Here is a 14,506-nt window from a genome sequence, read left to right on the forward strand (position 1 = left end):
TTCATTCGAATGTTTACGTGTTCAAGCGTAAACAGAAATGAACGACGGCTTATCAACATGTGATCAGCCGGGCATCTCATATCAGTGTTAGCGTTAAAGGAACATTTTGATATCTATCTTTATTTTTCCTTGAATGATCGACTATTAATTTCTGTTATTCCTCTCGCTTTATTTCGCTAGGTTTCACCATAAGAACTGTAAGAACACAAAAAAACATTCACTGCGGTTTCTCTTCTCTCAATCCAGCCATTGTAATCAGATTTACTAATAAAGTACATACTAGACTACAAATCTAGGTTCAAGGTTTTTAACAGTATGAACATGTAGTGGGGCACTTCACTTTGTTTGAGTGTGTTCTTGAGTTTGGCTTCCTGATATCCTCCTCTTTCACCAGCCAACTGATAATGTCTCCAAAAGTAAAACCTTTGTTATGTTTGTTAAAATTGTTACCCAACTGATCAAGAATTTATACTGTATTTATACACGGTTAACAAGAATAATAAATAATCACTGAACCAATATAAGTGGGTCTTACCCAAGAAAACAATCTTCCAAATTCAGCTCAATGTAATATTTAAAATAATAAATTGATTTTGAGTACATTTTACATATTGGGCTCAATAAGTGAAGTGGTTGTTTGGTATTTTTTCCTTTATGAGAACCATAATACTTATTTATTTGTTTCTTTTAATATTAGAAATAATTTAACTAATATACATGTCTCCCCTTGCCCAAGAGAGAAATTACTGTTTATCTCAAATAATTACAAGCTGTCTTCAAACTGACATTTAAATTAAAGAAGTGAGAACCAAAGGGGTAGCAATTTTACTATGAAGTGATGACAAGACTTGGAAGCTGTTAGATGAGATAAATGATTGATCAATAAGACCCTTTACCAAAGAGCTAAAGAAAAATCACATACAGTGAAGAGAGTGCAATACAGCGTCTTATCAGAGGTCCAAACCCTCTAAGGTAGCCTTTATTATTATGGACCTTTGAAAGCTTCACCCATTCTCATCTCAGCTCACAAGAGCTATTTTATTGCATTTACCAGTATACAAGAACAATCAAAATTAATGTGAAAAGAGAAAATAGGTAAGTAACACAATCGATGGCTGCTGGTAAAAAAGTATCAATGACTTGAAGTTTTCTCAAAGCTTCATTACCAGGAGAAGTACAATCTGACTCTCAGTAAACTCTCTTTATTCCTTTTTTTATATTCTTTTTATTCTTTTTATTCTTTACTCTTTCTTAATTTTTCTCTTTGAAGTCTAGATCTTCATTCCTTGATTCTTCTGCTTCAGTCAAACCTGTTATAAATGGTAAACTTATAGTTAATACGAAAACTCACACGGAACTCAGTCAACTTGTGTTTCCGTTGCTCAACGCTTCACAAGCTTTAAACTTTAAAAGTACAAAAAATTAAACAAATGAACAAGCTTAACTAAATAAATAAATTCTGCAGCTCGGCCAGTATCTTTTTGTTCTAGGACAAGCCAGTACACAAACAAAATTAAGTGCAGAAGCTTAGTGTAAGAAAAGGCTTCTTTGATTGCACTAACATTTGTGTATGTTTAAAAGGTCTATAACTAAGCATAAGTTCTTGTGTCTGATGGCATCATTGCGCTCATTGCCCGCTTTCGTGCTACAAAGAAACGACCCACGAGAGTCATCGCTCGGCTATATTACAAAGATTTGCTCTTCTTCAAACGTAATAAGGTAATATAATATCAAAGTAACTCGTTTAGGTACCATTGAAGAAAGGTCGCCAAAACTCCAGCAATGCTCTTTTTCTCTCAGTCATCTTTCTGATCAAACTTACGATCAAAACAATGAAAAACCTCGCTGAGAGGGTCAAAACCGTTTTCCTTGATTCCTGGTTTACTTAAAATTCCTTAACAACTCTTGAACTTTTAACTTATTCGCAGAATTTCTCCTTCGTGAGTTTATCAGATGATTTTCACGTCGCAAAAGGTGCATTCCCTCCACGGCTACGCTTGGTAAACAAGTGATGTCACGGACATGCGCAGTACGTTATTCAGCCCTGTCGCATGTGACGGAATGTGACGGTGAAAAGTTTCCTGGCGGCTTCTCCTTGTAGCAGCGAATTGCGAGGTCAGTTTGCTGTTTTTTTCAGTTGTTTAGCTTAATTGCATTCAAAAGGTAACAGTAAAAGGTCATGCTTCATCTGTCTATAAAGGTTGATCAATGTGGTTATTGTTTATTCCAGGCTTTTGAAGCATCTTTATAACTGAACAATGCTCTACACTGAATCAACGTTAGGTAAGCTTCAAGACCTCAGTAAACGCAGCTGTTTCTGGTTACTGTGAATCTATAAATGTCCATTCTTCTATATTCTTTTTCTTGCTACAATTTATGTGAATTTTTGGACACAAAATGTTTAAAAACCAGTTAATGCAGGCCTAGTATGTATCATTCAAATTCCCCACTCGCCGAGACAAACAATTCCCTTTCGTGGCCAAAATGTCCCTACCCCCGAGAAAGTTGAAAAAGGACCACCTTTCTCTTTTTTTATTCAAAATGCACCTATCAATGTAAAGCTGGCAGGGGGGAGGCAGGGCATGGGGCATGGGGAGGGGATTTTTACTGCTCTTGACAAGGGCACCCAATGAATCAATGTTTCTAAACACATCAGAAGTGTACCAAATGGTTTCCTATAAGCGTTAGAAGCCTGTTTGATGTAATTTGGAGCTGCCAAAAAAACTATAAACCTGTTAGGATGCCTTAGGGGACTTTGGTCGTCTACATTAAATTTTTAAGACCTCGCCGCCATATGTTATATGTATTTACATTCGGCAGAGGGAGGTATCCTTGTCCAAAAGGGGCAATAATTATATCAAGATTTATTTATATACATCAAGATTTACATATATACATCAAGACTTATTTATATACATCAAGATTTACTTATATATACATCAAAATTTACTTATATACATCAAGATGTATTTGTGACCTCTCACGCGAAAACGTACACTAACGGCTTCCCGTTTTCGAACGGAAATCCGTTCACAAGCCGTTTCTCATCCGTTCAGAAAAAATTTGCATCCGTTCGAACGGCTTGGGCGATCCGTTTAAAAAGGAAGTCAAGCCGTTCGAACGGCTGTGTCATCCGTTCACAAAAATTGTCCAACCGTTCGAACGGCTAGTGTACCCGTTCAGAAAAATTTGCATCCGTTCGAGCGGTTTGGTCATCCGTTCACAAAAATCATCCATCCGTTCGAACGGCTTGTGCCATCCGTTCACAAAAATTGTCTATCCGTTCAAACGACTTGGTCATCCGTTCAGAAAAATTATCCACCCGTTCAAAACTTCAATCAGTTGGAACCATTCATTCAAACGCCTTGGATCATAATTAATTTTTACGCTGTTCAGATGGCCTTATACAGTACCTTGCGGCCGGTCGTTTGCGAAACGAAGACACGAAATGGTAGTTTGCGAAATCTTGTTCTAGCCGTGCTTCGTTGCTTTCTTGCCGTAACGTAACATTGATCTCGAACCAAGCGTGAAATTCAGAACCGACCGAAAAAAGTCTGACAGAGCGACAAAAATTAACACTGTCTTGTGTAAACAACTGTTTCACCGCAATTGTTGAGTCGAAAACGTGTTCCTCTGATCCCAGGTAAACTACTAAGAAACTATTGGTGGAAGTGGCGATTTAACTCGTTTAATGACCCGCTGCCAGAATCACGGGAAACCAAATGAAGAGAAAAGGGTTTTACCAGTAACACTTTCTGATCTTTCTGATCGCGAATGAAATTTGAGTCACTTGCAAAACTCGTTGCCTAGCACGTGACCAACATCTACTCAGTCAACTATCTGATGATTTATTTTTCGTGAACCAAAACTCTCGTCATTTTTTAAAAGGCCTTAGTTTTTTTTGCAAAGAACAGTGTCAAACTATGGCATAGTTCTATGAAGCGACGGTTTGTTGCTCGTTGGCCAGCACGGGTGAGAATCACGACAAGCGTGACATCTCGAAGTATTCCCTGGCGACGTGACGCTATGCAATTAATTAGTTTCAAAACGGTCTGCTATGATGCAAGCTTTACTTTCATTCATAATTCGATATTCAAAAATTCTTACTGCTGCCGATTTATTCATCGTGATTTGAGCTTTTCAACATTATTTCTATTCACGTTTTCCATTTGTGATGGCCATAGCAAGTTTTTATTTAAAAGCATCAAAGCGTTTAATCGCTCTTTTTTGCGTTTCACCCGTTTAACGGAAAGCCGTTAGTGTACGTTTTCGCTTGAGAGGTCACATTTATATACATCAAAATTTATATATATATATATATATATATATATATCAAGATTTAGTAAAGTCCAACTAGTGGTCTATTATCAATGCTGCATTCTGACTGGTTGAGCTGCTACTAGGCTATATGTTATAGTCCACTAGTAGTGAAAAGCGCAGGCTTTTTGCCGGCAAAAAAGGATTAAAGTCTAGCTTTAACTACAGTCTCAGACAAAAATAGTTGGAACGCTTAGATCAAACGCTGTTTTTTTCCTTCTCGTGCTCCCTTTGTCCCTCTCAAAGTTGTTTATCGCGGTTCAGTCACCAAACCTTGTACACCAACATTGAGGGGACAAGGAGACAAAAAAGTGTCCCAACAATTTTGACCGAGACTGGGTTTTAGCAGAATTTTAGGTATGTGACTCCTCGTTGGCTCTAGTGGCAGGAAATCGCCAGGCAGATATATCAGTACATGTTTCGGAGCCATTTTTTCGGGAGAAAATGAGAGATTTCAAGGAGAGAAAGAGAGAAGACATTCAAAAGAGGAAAGAAGAGTTTGTTTCTTTAATTACAACATTCCAAGGTTTTAAAAAAGCTTTGAATTTAATGGGTTTTAACAGTGAACAATGGATGAGTCAAAACTGTGTGCATCATTTCGCAGGGAATGTATCTTGCCCCTAATAGATCGTACCAGTGGTGACACGATTGGATGGGTCACCATAACGAGTTACCATACTATGCAGCGTGTTTTCTAAGACCTCTCTGGTATATATAATGGAATAAGAAATAAAAGCATAAGGTTCTTTCACAACTAATTGAAATTGTCAAGGTTTATAGAGTCTTGATATATGTAGACAATTTATGAAGACTTTGATCATGGTGACCCGATTGTTCGCTGAAAGAAACTTACAATTATCTTGACTGAATTAATCAGTACAGTGACCTAAGTACACGTCGAGTATAACACTTTTTTTGAGGTTTTAAGGATATGTATTGTCCTCATTTGATATGATTCATGTTTTGTACCTTAATTCCCATATTTTTGGCACAGGTGTTTGTTTTATAGCTATTCAGGAAGGTGTATATTTGGGGTAAAGAATAAGAACCGATGTCACCATTTGGCGCAAGGCCAAATTAACATACGTTGTAAACAACTTATAAAAAATTGTCGATTTTACAGCAGTAGTCTGGAATATCATGAAGAAACTTTTGGGCGTTTTTTACCAAACCAGGGGGGGCTGGCAGCGAGGTCTGGAACCGAGTTTACATGATCGCCCCAGTTAAGAAATTGGCCGAGTGAGACTGAGTACCAATTTTCCTTCAAAACAAACATGGCGGTGAATGCAGACATGAAAGGACGATGAGTTTTTGCTCAGTTTAAGTTGTCCAAACATTAAGGAAAGGTTTTCATGAACTTTGTTAATGGAACTTTTGGACATCAGCAGGCATGATGTATGAACAGTTCATGGGTGACTTCACTTTTCGTGATTCGGCATCTCGGCAAGTTCAGTTATTTATAAGCTCCGTGAATTTTACGAGCGACCACTTTGCTCCATCTCTTATGTTCTTCCGTTAACAGCGGTATTAAGACTCTCTATCCTAAACACATGCTACGAGCACACTGCTTTAGTGTGAGTCTTGCAACAGTAATAATGTGAATGTTCATTAAACCAATTTTCTAGTTCGCTGTTCGCAAGTTTGTTTGAACACTGGGAGCCACAACAAATATTTATGGGCTTAAATACAGAATACAGGGCCAATTTAGTAAAAGCCAGGGTAAATGTTCCAATCACTTTGCTTCACATATACTAGGTCTGTCAGTGTAAGCTATTTTTAATATCAGAAGGCTGGAAGGGGTTAACTGAAACTTCAAAATCTTCACTGGAACTTCATTGGAGTGATAATACAACCCTCAAAGTTAAAATTTTTGTTCAGTGGCCATTTGGCGATCAGCTCTTTGGGTTTAGTCGCCAGGGGAAATTTTTAGGCGCCAAATTATATTAATAAATTAATATATCAAAATTGTCCTTAACAAAAGCAGTTAGCAAGTTTAACTTAAAATGCAGCACTGTCTATAAATTACTCGTTTATTGTGCAAGGCATTAGTTACTGATAGTCTGAGAATAAGGTTTGCAGATTCATCTCCTTGAATCAATACTGAAACGGAATTGTAAAGACAATTACCATTTCCAGTTGTCTTTAGGGCCTTCAATCCTTCTGTATAATCCCCAGTTGGTATATGAGAGCAGAACTTAACTCATCCTCTGTTAATGTGTTCAAAATTTCCCAGTCGCAACTTGATAGGTGACCTTTTTTTTTTTTTCTGATATTTGCTTCGCATATCTTTTGCGACTTTTGTTGATGATGAACTTGTTTCCCCAACTAACAAATATTTTTGGAGATTTAAAAGGGCGTTTTTAATATCGCTAGACATTGCGAAAGCCTGACAAAGGCAGGAGAGTATAGGAAGATCGACAAGTTTTCTTAATCAAATCATTGTTTTATAGAGATAACGTCGCGCACGTGAAAACGAGTTGTACTGGGAAAAAATGATTTTCCCAATCAATTGAAAGGAACCCAAACAAAAATGCCGCTTACGAAATAATAAATTTTCTTTTTCCTTTATCATCGCTACAGGTGTTTAAAAAAAAACATTTTTTGCAACAACCATAAGCTGTCAGTTTTGCGATGTTTAGTTTCGCTTACAATTATCGCTTTTGTTTATAAAACCGTGATTCAAATCGCAGCACGGTTCACATGTTACGGTTATCACATAATGTTCTGTGTTGAATTTGCACCAATTTAGCTCTCCCTCTTCATGTTATTAGATTGTTTCAGTATTGATTCAAAAATATTTATAATATGTAGTCCAGTTAAAAAACCACCGAGCTTGGCTAGACAAGCATTCCTAAGATATCGAAGAAATCGTCACTGTCGACAAGCAAGGCGCTTCAATTGCGTGCCATTTGTCACGTGTCAAAACTTAAAATGTCGCGTGCAAGGCAACAGACTGAAGGCGATTAGGCGAACGAATGCAAGTCAAGTTTCATTGATGTTCCTTTTCAAAACGCTTAGCTCTGGGACTTTTTTAAGTTTTCAGTTTATTATATAGAATGTTTTTCAACGGAAAAGTAAAAAAGTAATTTAATTCAAATAAGCTAGAATAAATGTTCTTGATATTTCAGTAGAAGTGATTACCATTTCTGTTTCTATACGCCACAACACGAACCTATTCTTCACGGTCGCCAGCTTGGCAACTATTCTCCAAATCAAGTCGCCAGTTCCAAAATTTTAGGTGCCATGGCGACTAAAATGGTCGCAACTTGGAGGGTTGTAATAAATTAATATTTCCAACAGCAGTACCATATTTAGTAGTTTTGTATTAGATAGTGACTTCGGTTTCAAGGTTTCGGTTTCAGTTTCCTTGAAAATTGTTTGTACAAAAATTATTCTTAGTTCTGAATTATACTGAAATGATTATAACGGTTTAGTGTGGAGGCAAGAGGCTAATCCAGTCGCTAATAAGATTGAGTACATCAGAGAGGGGTATGCGTTGAGAAACTCCCTCAAAAGACTGAAGTACAAGAAACAGAAAAGAGAAAATTGAATGTTTTGCAAAGTTTATAAGAGAAACAAAAGGGGCTTGAAAAATGTACAACTTCAATTGTTGGTGTAAGTTATGAATCTGATTTACAACTAAAATAAACAAGGTAAAATTGACTTTTTTATCAACCATCAAAAGAAGTTATTGTCTCCTGAGCCCAATCCCCTCAGCAGTTCTTTCTACGATACTACCCTTGGCTTATTTGGCCTAGATAGGTATCTGCGGCTGATTTAGGGTGGTGACCATTTCACCCTTTAGACTTTTGAACAGGGTGTCTGTTTGGGCTGTGAAGGTTGATGAAGAGCAGTCTATAGTTACATTTTCGGAACCACCATTTTTTTCCCCAAGTTTTTTCCATGGTTCTAAGTTTAAAAGCTAACTGAATTATGTATGCTAAATGAAATGAATCAGATTATAAAGTGTCCCAACAATTTTGACCGAGACTTTATTCTCGATATTTTTGACCGACTAGTTGGATTTTACTAAAACAATTATTCCTCTCTCCCTCATGGCCTCTGCGTCAATAGTTATTGACTCAGAGCCCATTTGGGCTCGAGGAATAATTGTTAATTATTTATCTATGTGAAGGTTTATTATATACATCAAGTTTCGTATATCAGTGTCAAGATTAGTTTACATCAAGACCCATATACATCGAGATTGTGATAGGCTTACATGAAGTACCAAGTCAAATTGGTTTGCCTGGTTAATGCTTTGCTTCAAGAGCCTCACAAAATGGCGCATGTTAAACCAAATCTTGAACAATTTCTTGGAGCATCTCTAAGAGAACCCTATACGAAGCAATTGAAGGATTTAACAGGCACTATGAGCCTATAATCGAGCAAGATCCCTCCGTGACAGTAGCCTCCGACTGTGAGCGTGCCCTTCCAAATCACAGTCTTCAATTTGGACCGATTTCAAATTCATTACATCATCAAATCATATAATTTCTGTGATATAAACTCACTTAAAGGCTCTTTGCACTGCCATTCGACAAGATCCTTGTCAACAATGTACTGTGGCTGGCTTCAGTTCCTGACCCATGTATTTCACTGGACGGCCAAGCTTAAAGAGTGGTTCACACACATGTCCAATATAATCTAAGTCCCCTTAATGAGATGCATATTTACCAATAGAACCACTGGAATGACATCATTTTCTGTTGGTACCAATCGAACCATTGGTACCAATGGACTATCTGAATTGCCCTGTACCCAGCCAGGCCACATGGGAAAATAATCTAAGCCCCCTTAATGAGATGCATACTAACCAATAGAAGTATTGGAATGACGTGATTTTCTGTTGGTACCAGTCCTACCATTGGTACCAATGGACACCCTTCTTATCACCACTAATGCTGATGGAGTCTATTTGTGAGTCTTGGACAACCCTCCTTTCATCATTGTACTTGGATAAATTAATTGCCTATAACATACATATGGACCTTTAAGTTTGTTGATGTATTAAAGAAATGGATCTGAAATCCACGAGGGATCAAGGCAGCACTATTAAAAACACGGAATCTGGAATCTGGAATCATGAAAAATATACTTTACACTCTATAATTTTTTCAAGTCAATCACTTGGAACCCTCTTTTACGAATTCTGTATTCCGTTTCTGTGATTTTGTTTCATATTTCAGATTCCACGTGTTTGCTATGTTGATACCGAGAGTTATTTGGAAGGCATGAAGACAGTCAAGTAGGGTTCTCGCTTGATTGGGCTTACAGCACCTATTAAATCAATCAATTGCTTTGTGTAGCATTCTCTTAGAAATGCTTTGAAAAATTGCTCGAGATTTGGTATAACTTGCACCATTTTGCGAGGCCCTCGGAGCAAAGTATTAACCAGGCAAACCAATGTGACTTGGTACTTCATGTAAGCCTATCACAATGTCAATGTATATGGATCTTGATGTAAACTAATCATAACACTATTATAATGAAACTTCATGTATATAGATAAATCTCGATATAGATAAAGAAATCTTGATGTATAGAAAGAAATCTCGATGTGTATGAATATATCTTGATGTCTATAGGTAAATCTAGATTTATATAAATAAATCTTGGTATATATAAATAAATCTTGATGTATATAAATAAATCTTGATATGTTGTCCCTTTTACACAACCATATGTGTGGAGTTAACTGTACATAAGGAAAGTGTTGTTGTAGAGGAAATAAAGGCAGTTGAATTCATGAGATCCCGTAGTGCGCAATTAATTTATGATGAAAATTATAATCCAATTGGATTACAGCCACGGGGTCATGCACCTAGCAGACTTCCGGTGAAGAAGTTAAGACATCTGTAACATAAAAGGAGAAAAGTAGAGTCCATGAGGGTGAGAGGGATAGTTGTTTTAGTAAAATCCATCTAGTTGGTCAAAAATATCGAGACAAAACAACTTTAGCTGGCAAAACGCGATTCAGCCACCATTGTTGTGGTTTTCAAAGCCGGCACTTTTTGCTACTAGTGGGCTATAACGTATAGCCTGGTAGTAGCTCAACCAATCAGAACGCAGCAATGATAATACACCACTAGTTGGATTTTACTAATAAAATGTAGTCGATGATGGCTTTATGTTCACTACTTGGCCTGGTTCAGATGCCGATATTTCCCTGAGCCGAAACCTAATACATTGAATTAAGTACATGAAAAGTTCGGCGAACGTATTTTGCAATCAGTTCAGACCAAAATGAGCATTTTTCTCCTTTTGACTTTAGTTGGGCTGGAATTAAGATCGGCGTCTGAATCGATTCGTATGGTCTAAATAGTTTGGGTCGGCCTTAATTCGAATTATGTTTGGCTCATGAAAAGTTCAGCGTCTGAACCGGGCATACTATAGTGGTGGCCAACAGTTTCAAGTGTGTAGTATTCTTTTAAAAAAGGGGCCTGTGGCCTGGGGGCCCCTGTTTATCCTATGACTGACTCACAATGTAGATCCCTTCCAATCAAGTTTCAATTTTTGCTGTTCATTTCACTTGATATCAAGTACCTGTTGTTCAAAAACTACACATCTCAACCTGTAGCGAGACCGCCCTTTTATGTTTTTTATTCGAGTTACGAAAAGGTCTAGCTACTTACAAGACAGTAGCTTCATTTCGCAGTTATTTCAAGACCCTAATATTGGCCCAGGTCTTGGAGATCGAACCCGTGAGCTCCCTAACGGCCTTTTCACACATGAGCCTGGTTTCCGAGATCTCGCGGTTACCACCTCTAAATCCTGTGTAAAATTTTCGATGTGCTCCTATGAAGGGACAGGCTGGCTTGACTCCCGAGATCTTGCTTTTTCCAGTCAGGATCTTGGTAAGTGGGTGGAAAGTTGCGCCATATGAACACTCTACTGAGCCCGGTTACCAGGATGAGATCTAGAGTGGGATAAATTCTTCTGTAATAGGGCTGCCCGGATGGCATCATCTTGCTTTGCCTGCTGTATTTTTCACATCATAAGTATCCCATTTGACTGCAGTTGCCAAAGCTATAATATAGTAATAATTTTTGTGTTTCACCATTAGTTTGGTTTGTTTCTCGGATTTTGTGCCAGAACTCGTCCCTAGAATCTACGGCCTTTTCTCATCTCAAAACCAGGCTGGAATTTCTCATATGAACTCAAGGCGAAATCGGTCCCGATAGCCGGGACAGAGTCAACCAGGCTCGATCATGCGAAGAGGCACTTAATTGAATTTCTATCCTACGCCAACCCTGTAAAGTGATTTGTACAAATGTTGCAGGCAAAATCCGTGCTCATTTTGTAAACCGCGAGAATTTCTTTTGTCTCCTATGAACAATTAGGGTTAGGAAACAAAGGAAATTTGAACCAAACTAGGTTAAATCTGATTTAAAATAGCCTGTGTTGCGGTCGGCCCACGTATCGCGTTAAGGTTTAACCGGGAGTGTCTGCGAGACAGGCTAATTTTACCCACTACATAAAACCATGGCACGCTTAACAAGGCAAGTAGTTCCATCTGGGTTCTGCCCACCCACCCACACCCTAGTTTGTCAGAGTTTTCAAAACGCTACGGCATAACCAGGCCCCCAAAGGGTACCAAGTTATTAGCAAACGTAAATATACCGATTCTGTGTTAGCAATAAGCCTTCTTAGAATAATCAAGCCCTTCCAGCCAGAAAAAAACGTTTTTAACCAACGTGTTTGACTTGAGGGTATATCTATATTCGTGTCCCAGTGGCTACTAAAGTAACTGTATATTTTTACATTTTAGATGTTTGAAAATGTTGCTATTTGGCTATGGCATCTTCTTTATGCAAAACTGAATCACGTGATGATAGAGTAGATAAAACCCACCGAGTGAGAGTGACTATTTTGGCTTCTGAATGGGGGTCAAGCAAAGGAGGGCTTTCCACCATCAACAGGGAGTTAGCCGTTCAGTTAGCCAAATGTCCTGAAGTGGAGGTCTCTTTCTTTTTACCACAATGCAGTCAAGACGACAAGAAGTTAGCCCTGACGTATAATGTAAAGATCGTTGAGGCAGCACCACTGACTGGCTTTGAGCAACTGGACTGGCTTTGCTTTCCGCCTGAAGATTTGCAAATCGACATTATCATAGGTCATGGAGCTAAACTCGGTAAACAGGCACAAATCATTAAAAGATCTAAACGGTGCAAATGGGTTCAAGTGGTGCACACAGATCCAGAGGAACTTGGAATGTTTAAAAACTATTCAGACGCAATTTCAAAGGGCGTAGAAAAACACAAGACAGAAATAAAACTGTGTGAAATGGCGGATCATGTTGTTGGGGTTGGCCCCAAGTTGAGCGAGGCCTTTCGCTCCTATCTTCGCAGCTCCCAAAAAGATGACAATGTTGTTGACTTCACTCCGGGAGTATTTGAAGAGTTTGCGGCTGTGAAGCAGGCCCCTAGCGAAAGGCAACAACGCAGTGTCTTGGTGTTTGGTCGTGGAGACGTAGAGGATTTCAAACTGAAAGGATTTGACATCGCTGCGAAAGCGGTTGCTGAATTAGAAGATACCCGTCTTGTGTTTGTTGGAGCTCCAGATGGGAAACACGAAGAAATAGCAAACTGGTTGACCGAATGTGGTGTTCCTGCAAGTCGCTTGAGAGTAAGGGAATTTCTTCCAGACCGAGAGAGTTTGAAACGCTTGTTTCAAGAAGTAGATCTTGTAGTCATGCCTTCAAGAACAGAAGGCTTTGGGTTAACAGGACTTGAGGCCCTGTCAGCTGGTCTTCCTGTGCTTGTTAGCCGCAACTCTGGTTTTGGAGAAGCCCTGTGCAGTGTATCCTCTGGTTCAATGTCTGTGATTAACACAGAGGACCCCGCAGAGTGGACCTTAGCCATTAAGAACGTCTGGGCTAAGGACAGGAAAAACCGACTTGAGGAAGCGGAAACCTTGCGTTATTCTTACAGCGAGAAATACAACTGGGCCAAGCAGATAAACGATCTTATTGAGAAGATGATCAGCTGGATCCAAGGTAGGAATGTCTATTTTCTTTTATATTTCTTTTTTTGTTTGTTCGTTTTTTTGCTTTGATTTTTTGTAACAAGTATACTCTCTTCGTGATTAAAATTAAATTAAAGAAACTAATAGAAAATTATCGAAAAACAAACAATCAAACAAGCAAAACAAAAGAAAAACAAAATCTGAAAATAAAATAAATTAAAACTAAACTAAACAGACACACTTTTATTTTGAAATCGCAATAGAAATGTTGGTAACTATTCAGCCTTTTCCAAGCTTCAGGATAGCAATACGTGGAAAACTGTTTCCCTTTGGATATTGTTGTAAGATTTTTAATTCATAACCATCTGTCATATACTTCATCCACAGCTCACTTATATAATTATCTTTTGTGTCCATATTTACCGTAAAAGCCCGGTTCCATCTGTTTTAACTTTAACAGACGATTCTTCAAATGTCACAAGCCCCTCAGAAACACCAGGAAGAATGTTTTCATTTGCCTGCAAAACTTCTCAGCGGACGGAAGGTATGGACGAGCACCGCGCAGGTAATTTTTCCTATCCTGGAAAACTTCTATTATAATCAGTACAATAATATTGCCTACGAAGGGGTGTTCTGTGCTCAAAAAAGCGTTATCATACTTTAACAATTGTTCAAAACTTCAATTTCAATTTAAGACATTGATAATTGGCAGCACGTTGCGCTCTCTTCTTTTTTTCTGCGTTCTTAACTTTTCACTGAGATTTGCCGTAGATTGGCTTTGGCTTTCTCGCTTTCTATAGGTATAACCACCTCAGTGAGAGAGACAATTGTTGGCTTCACACTAGAGCTTGCAAGCATAATGTAAGTGTACCTGGAACCTACTTTGAGTGTGAAGAGGTAATATGTGCCAACTTCAACTTTCCTTGGTGATCATGGAAACGATTGTAGTTCAAAGAAGCCAAAGTTCGCCGCCAAGTATCGGGTCTACACTATGAACGGACAGATAAACATTCAACACGTCTTAGCTAAGAGCATCGCAGAAGAGTCCAAGCCCAAAGCTCTTCGGCGATTTCTTTGCCAAAGAGCGCGTTGTTGAGCCGTTCTAAAGAAATACAGAGGAAGACTTCGCTTTTGTTTTTTTTTCTATGACACTGCTAAGTACTTAAAAAAAGCGAAGTACGTAAGCATTTCTGTTAGGGTCAAAACCCTTTGAGTTCAAAGT

At 38.4% G+C, this 14,506-nt stretch overlaps 1 protein-coding gene across 1 annotated transcript; it reads left to right on the forward strand.

Annotated features, from left to right (window-relative positions):
- Positions 1-2,061: 2,061 nt before the first annotated feature.
- Positions 2,062-14,259, forward strand: LOC140948746 (D-inositol 3-phosphate glycosyltransferase-like). The gene is made up of 5 exons (XM_073398012.1): positions 2,062-2,115; positions 2,231-2,283; positions 12,089-13,315; positions 13,745-13,828; positions 14,085-14,259. Exons 3-5 carry the CDS (start codon positions 12,115-12,117, stop codon positions 14,147-14,149), a joined length of 1,350 nt encoding a protein of 449 aa, XP_073254113.1. The 5' UTR covers positions 2,062-2,115; positions 2,231-2,283; positions 12,089-12,114; the 3' UTR covers positions 14,150-14,259.
- Positions 14,260-14,506: the final 247 nt, after the last annotated feature.

The sequence above is a fragment of the Porites lutea genome, chromosome 9, assembly GCF_958299795.1.
Source record: "Porites lutea chromosome 9, jaPorLute2.1, whole genome shotgun sequence".
Lineage (NCBI taxonomy): Eukaryota > Metazoa > Cnidaria > Anthozoa > Scleractinia > Poritidae > Porites > Porites lutea.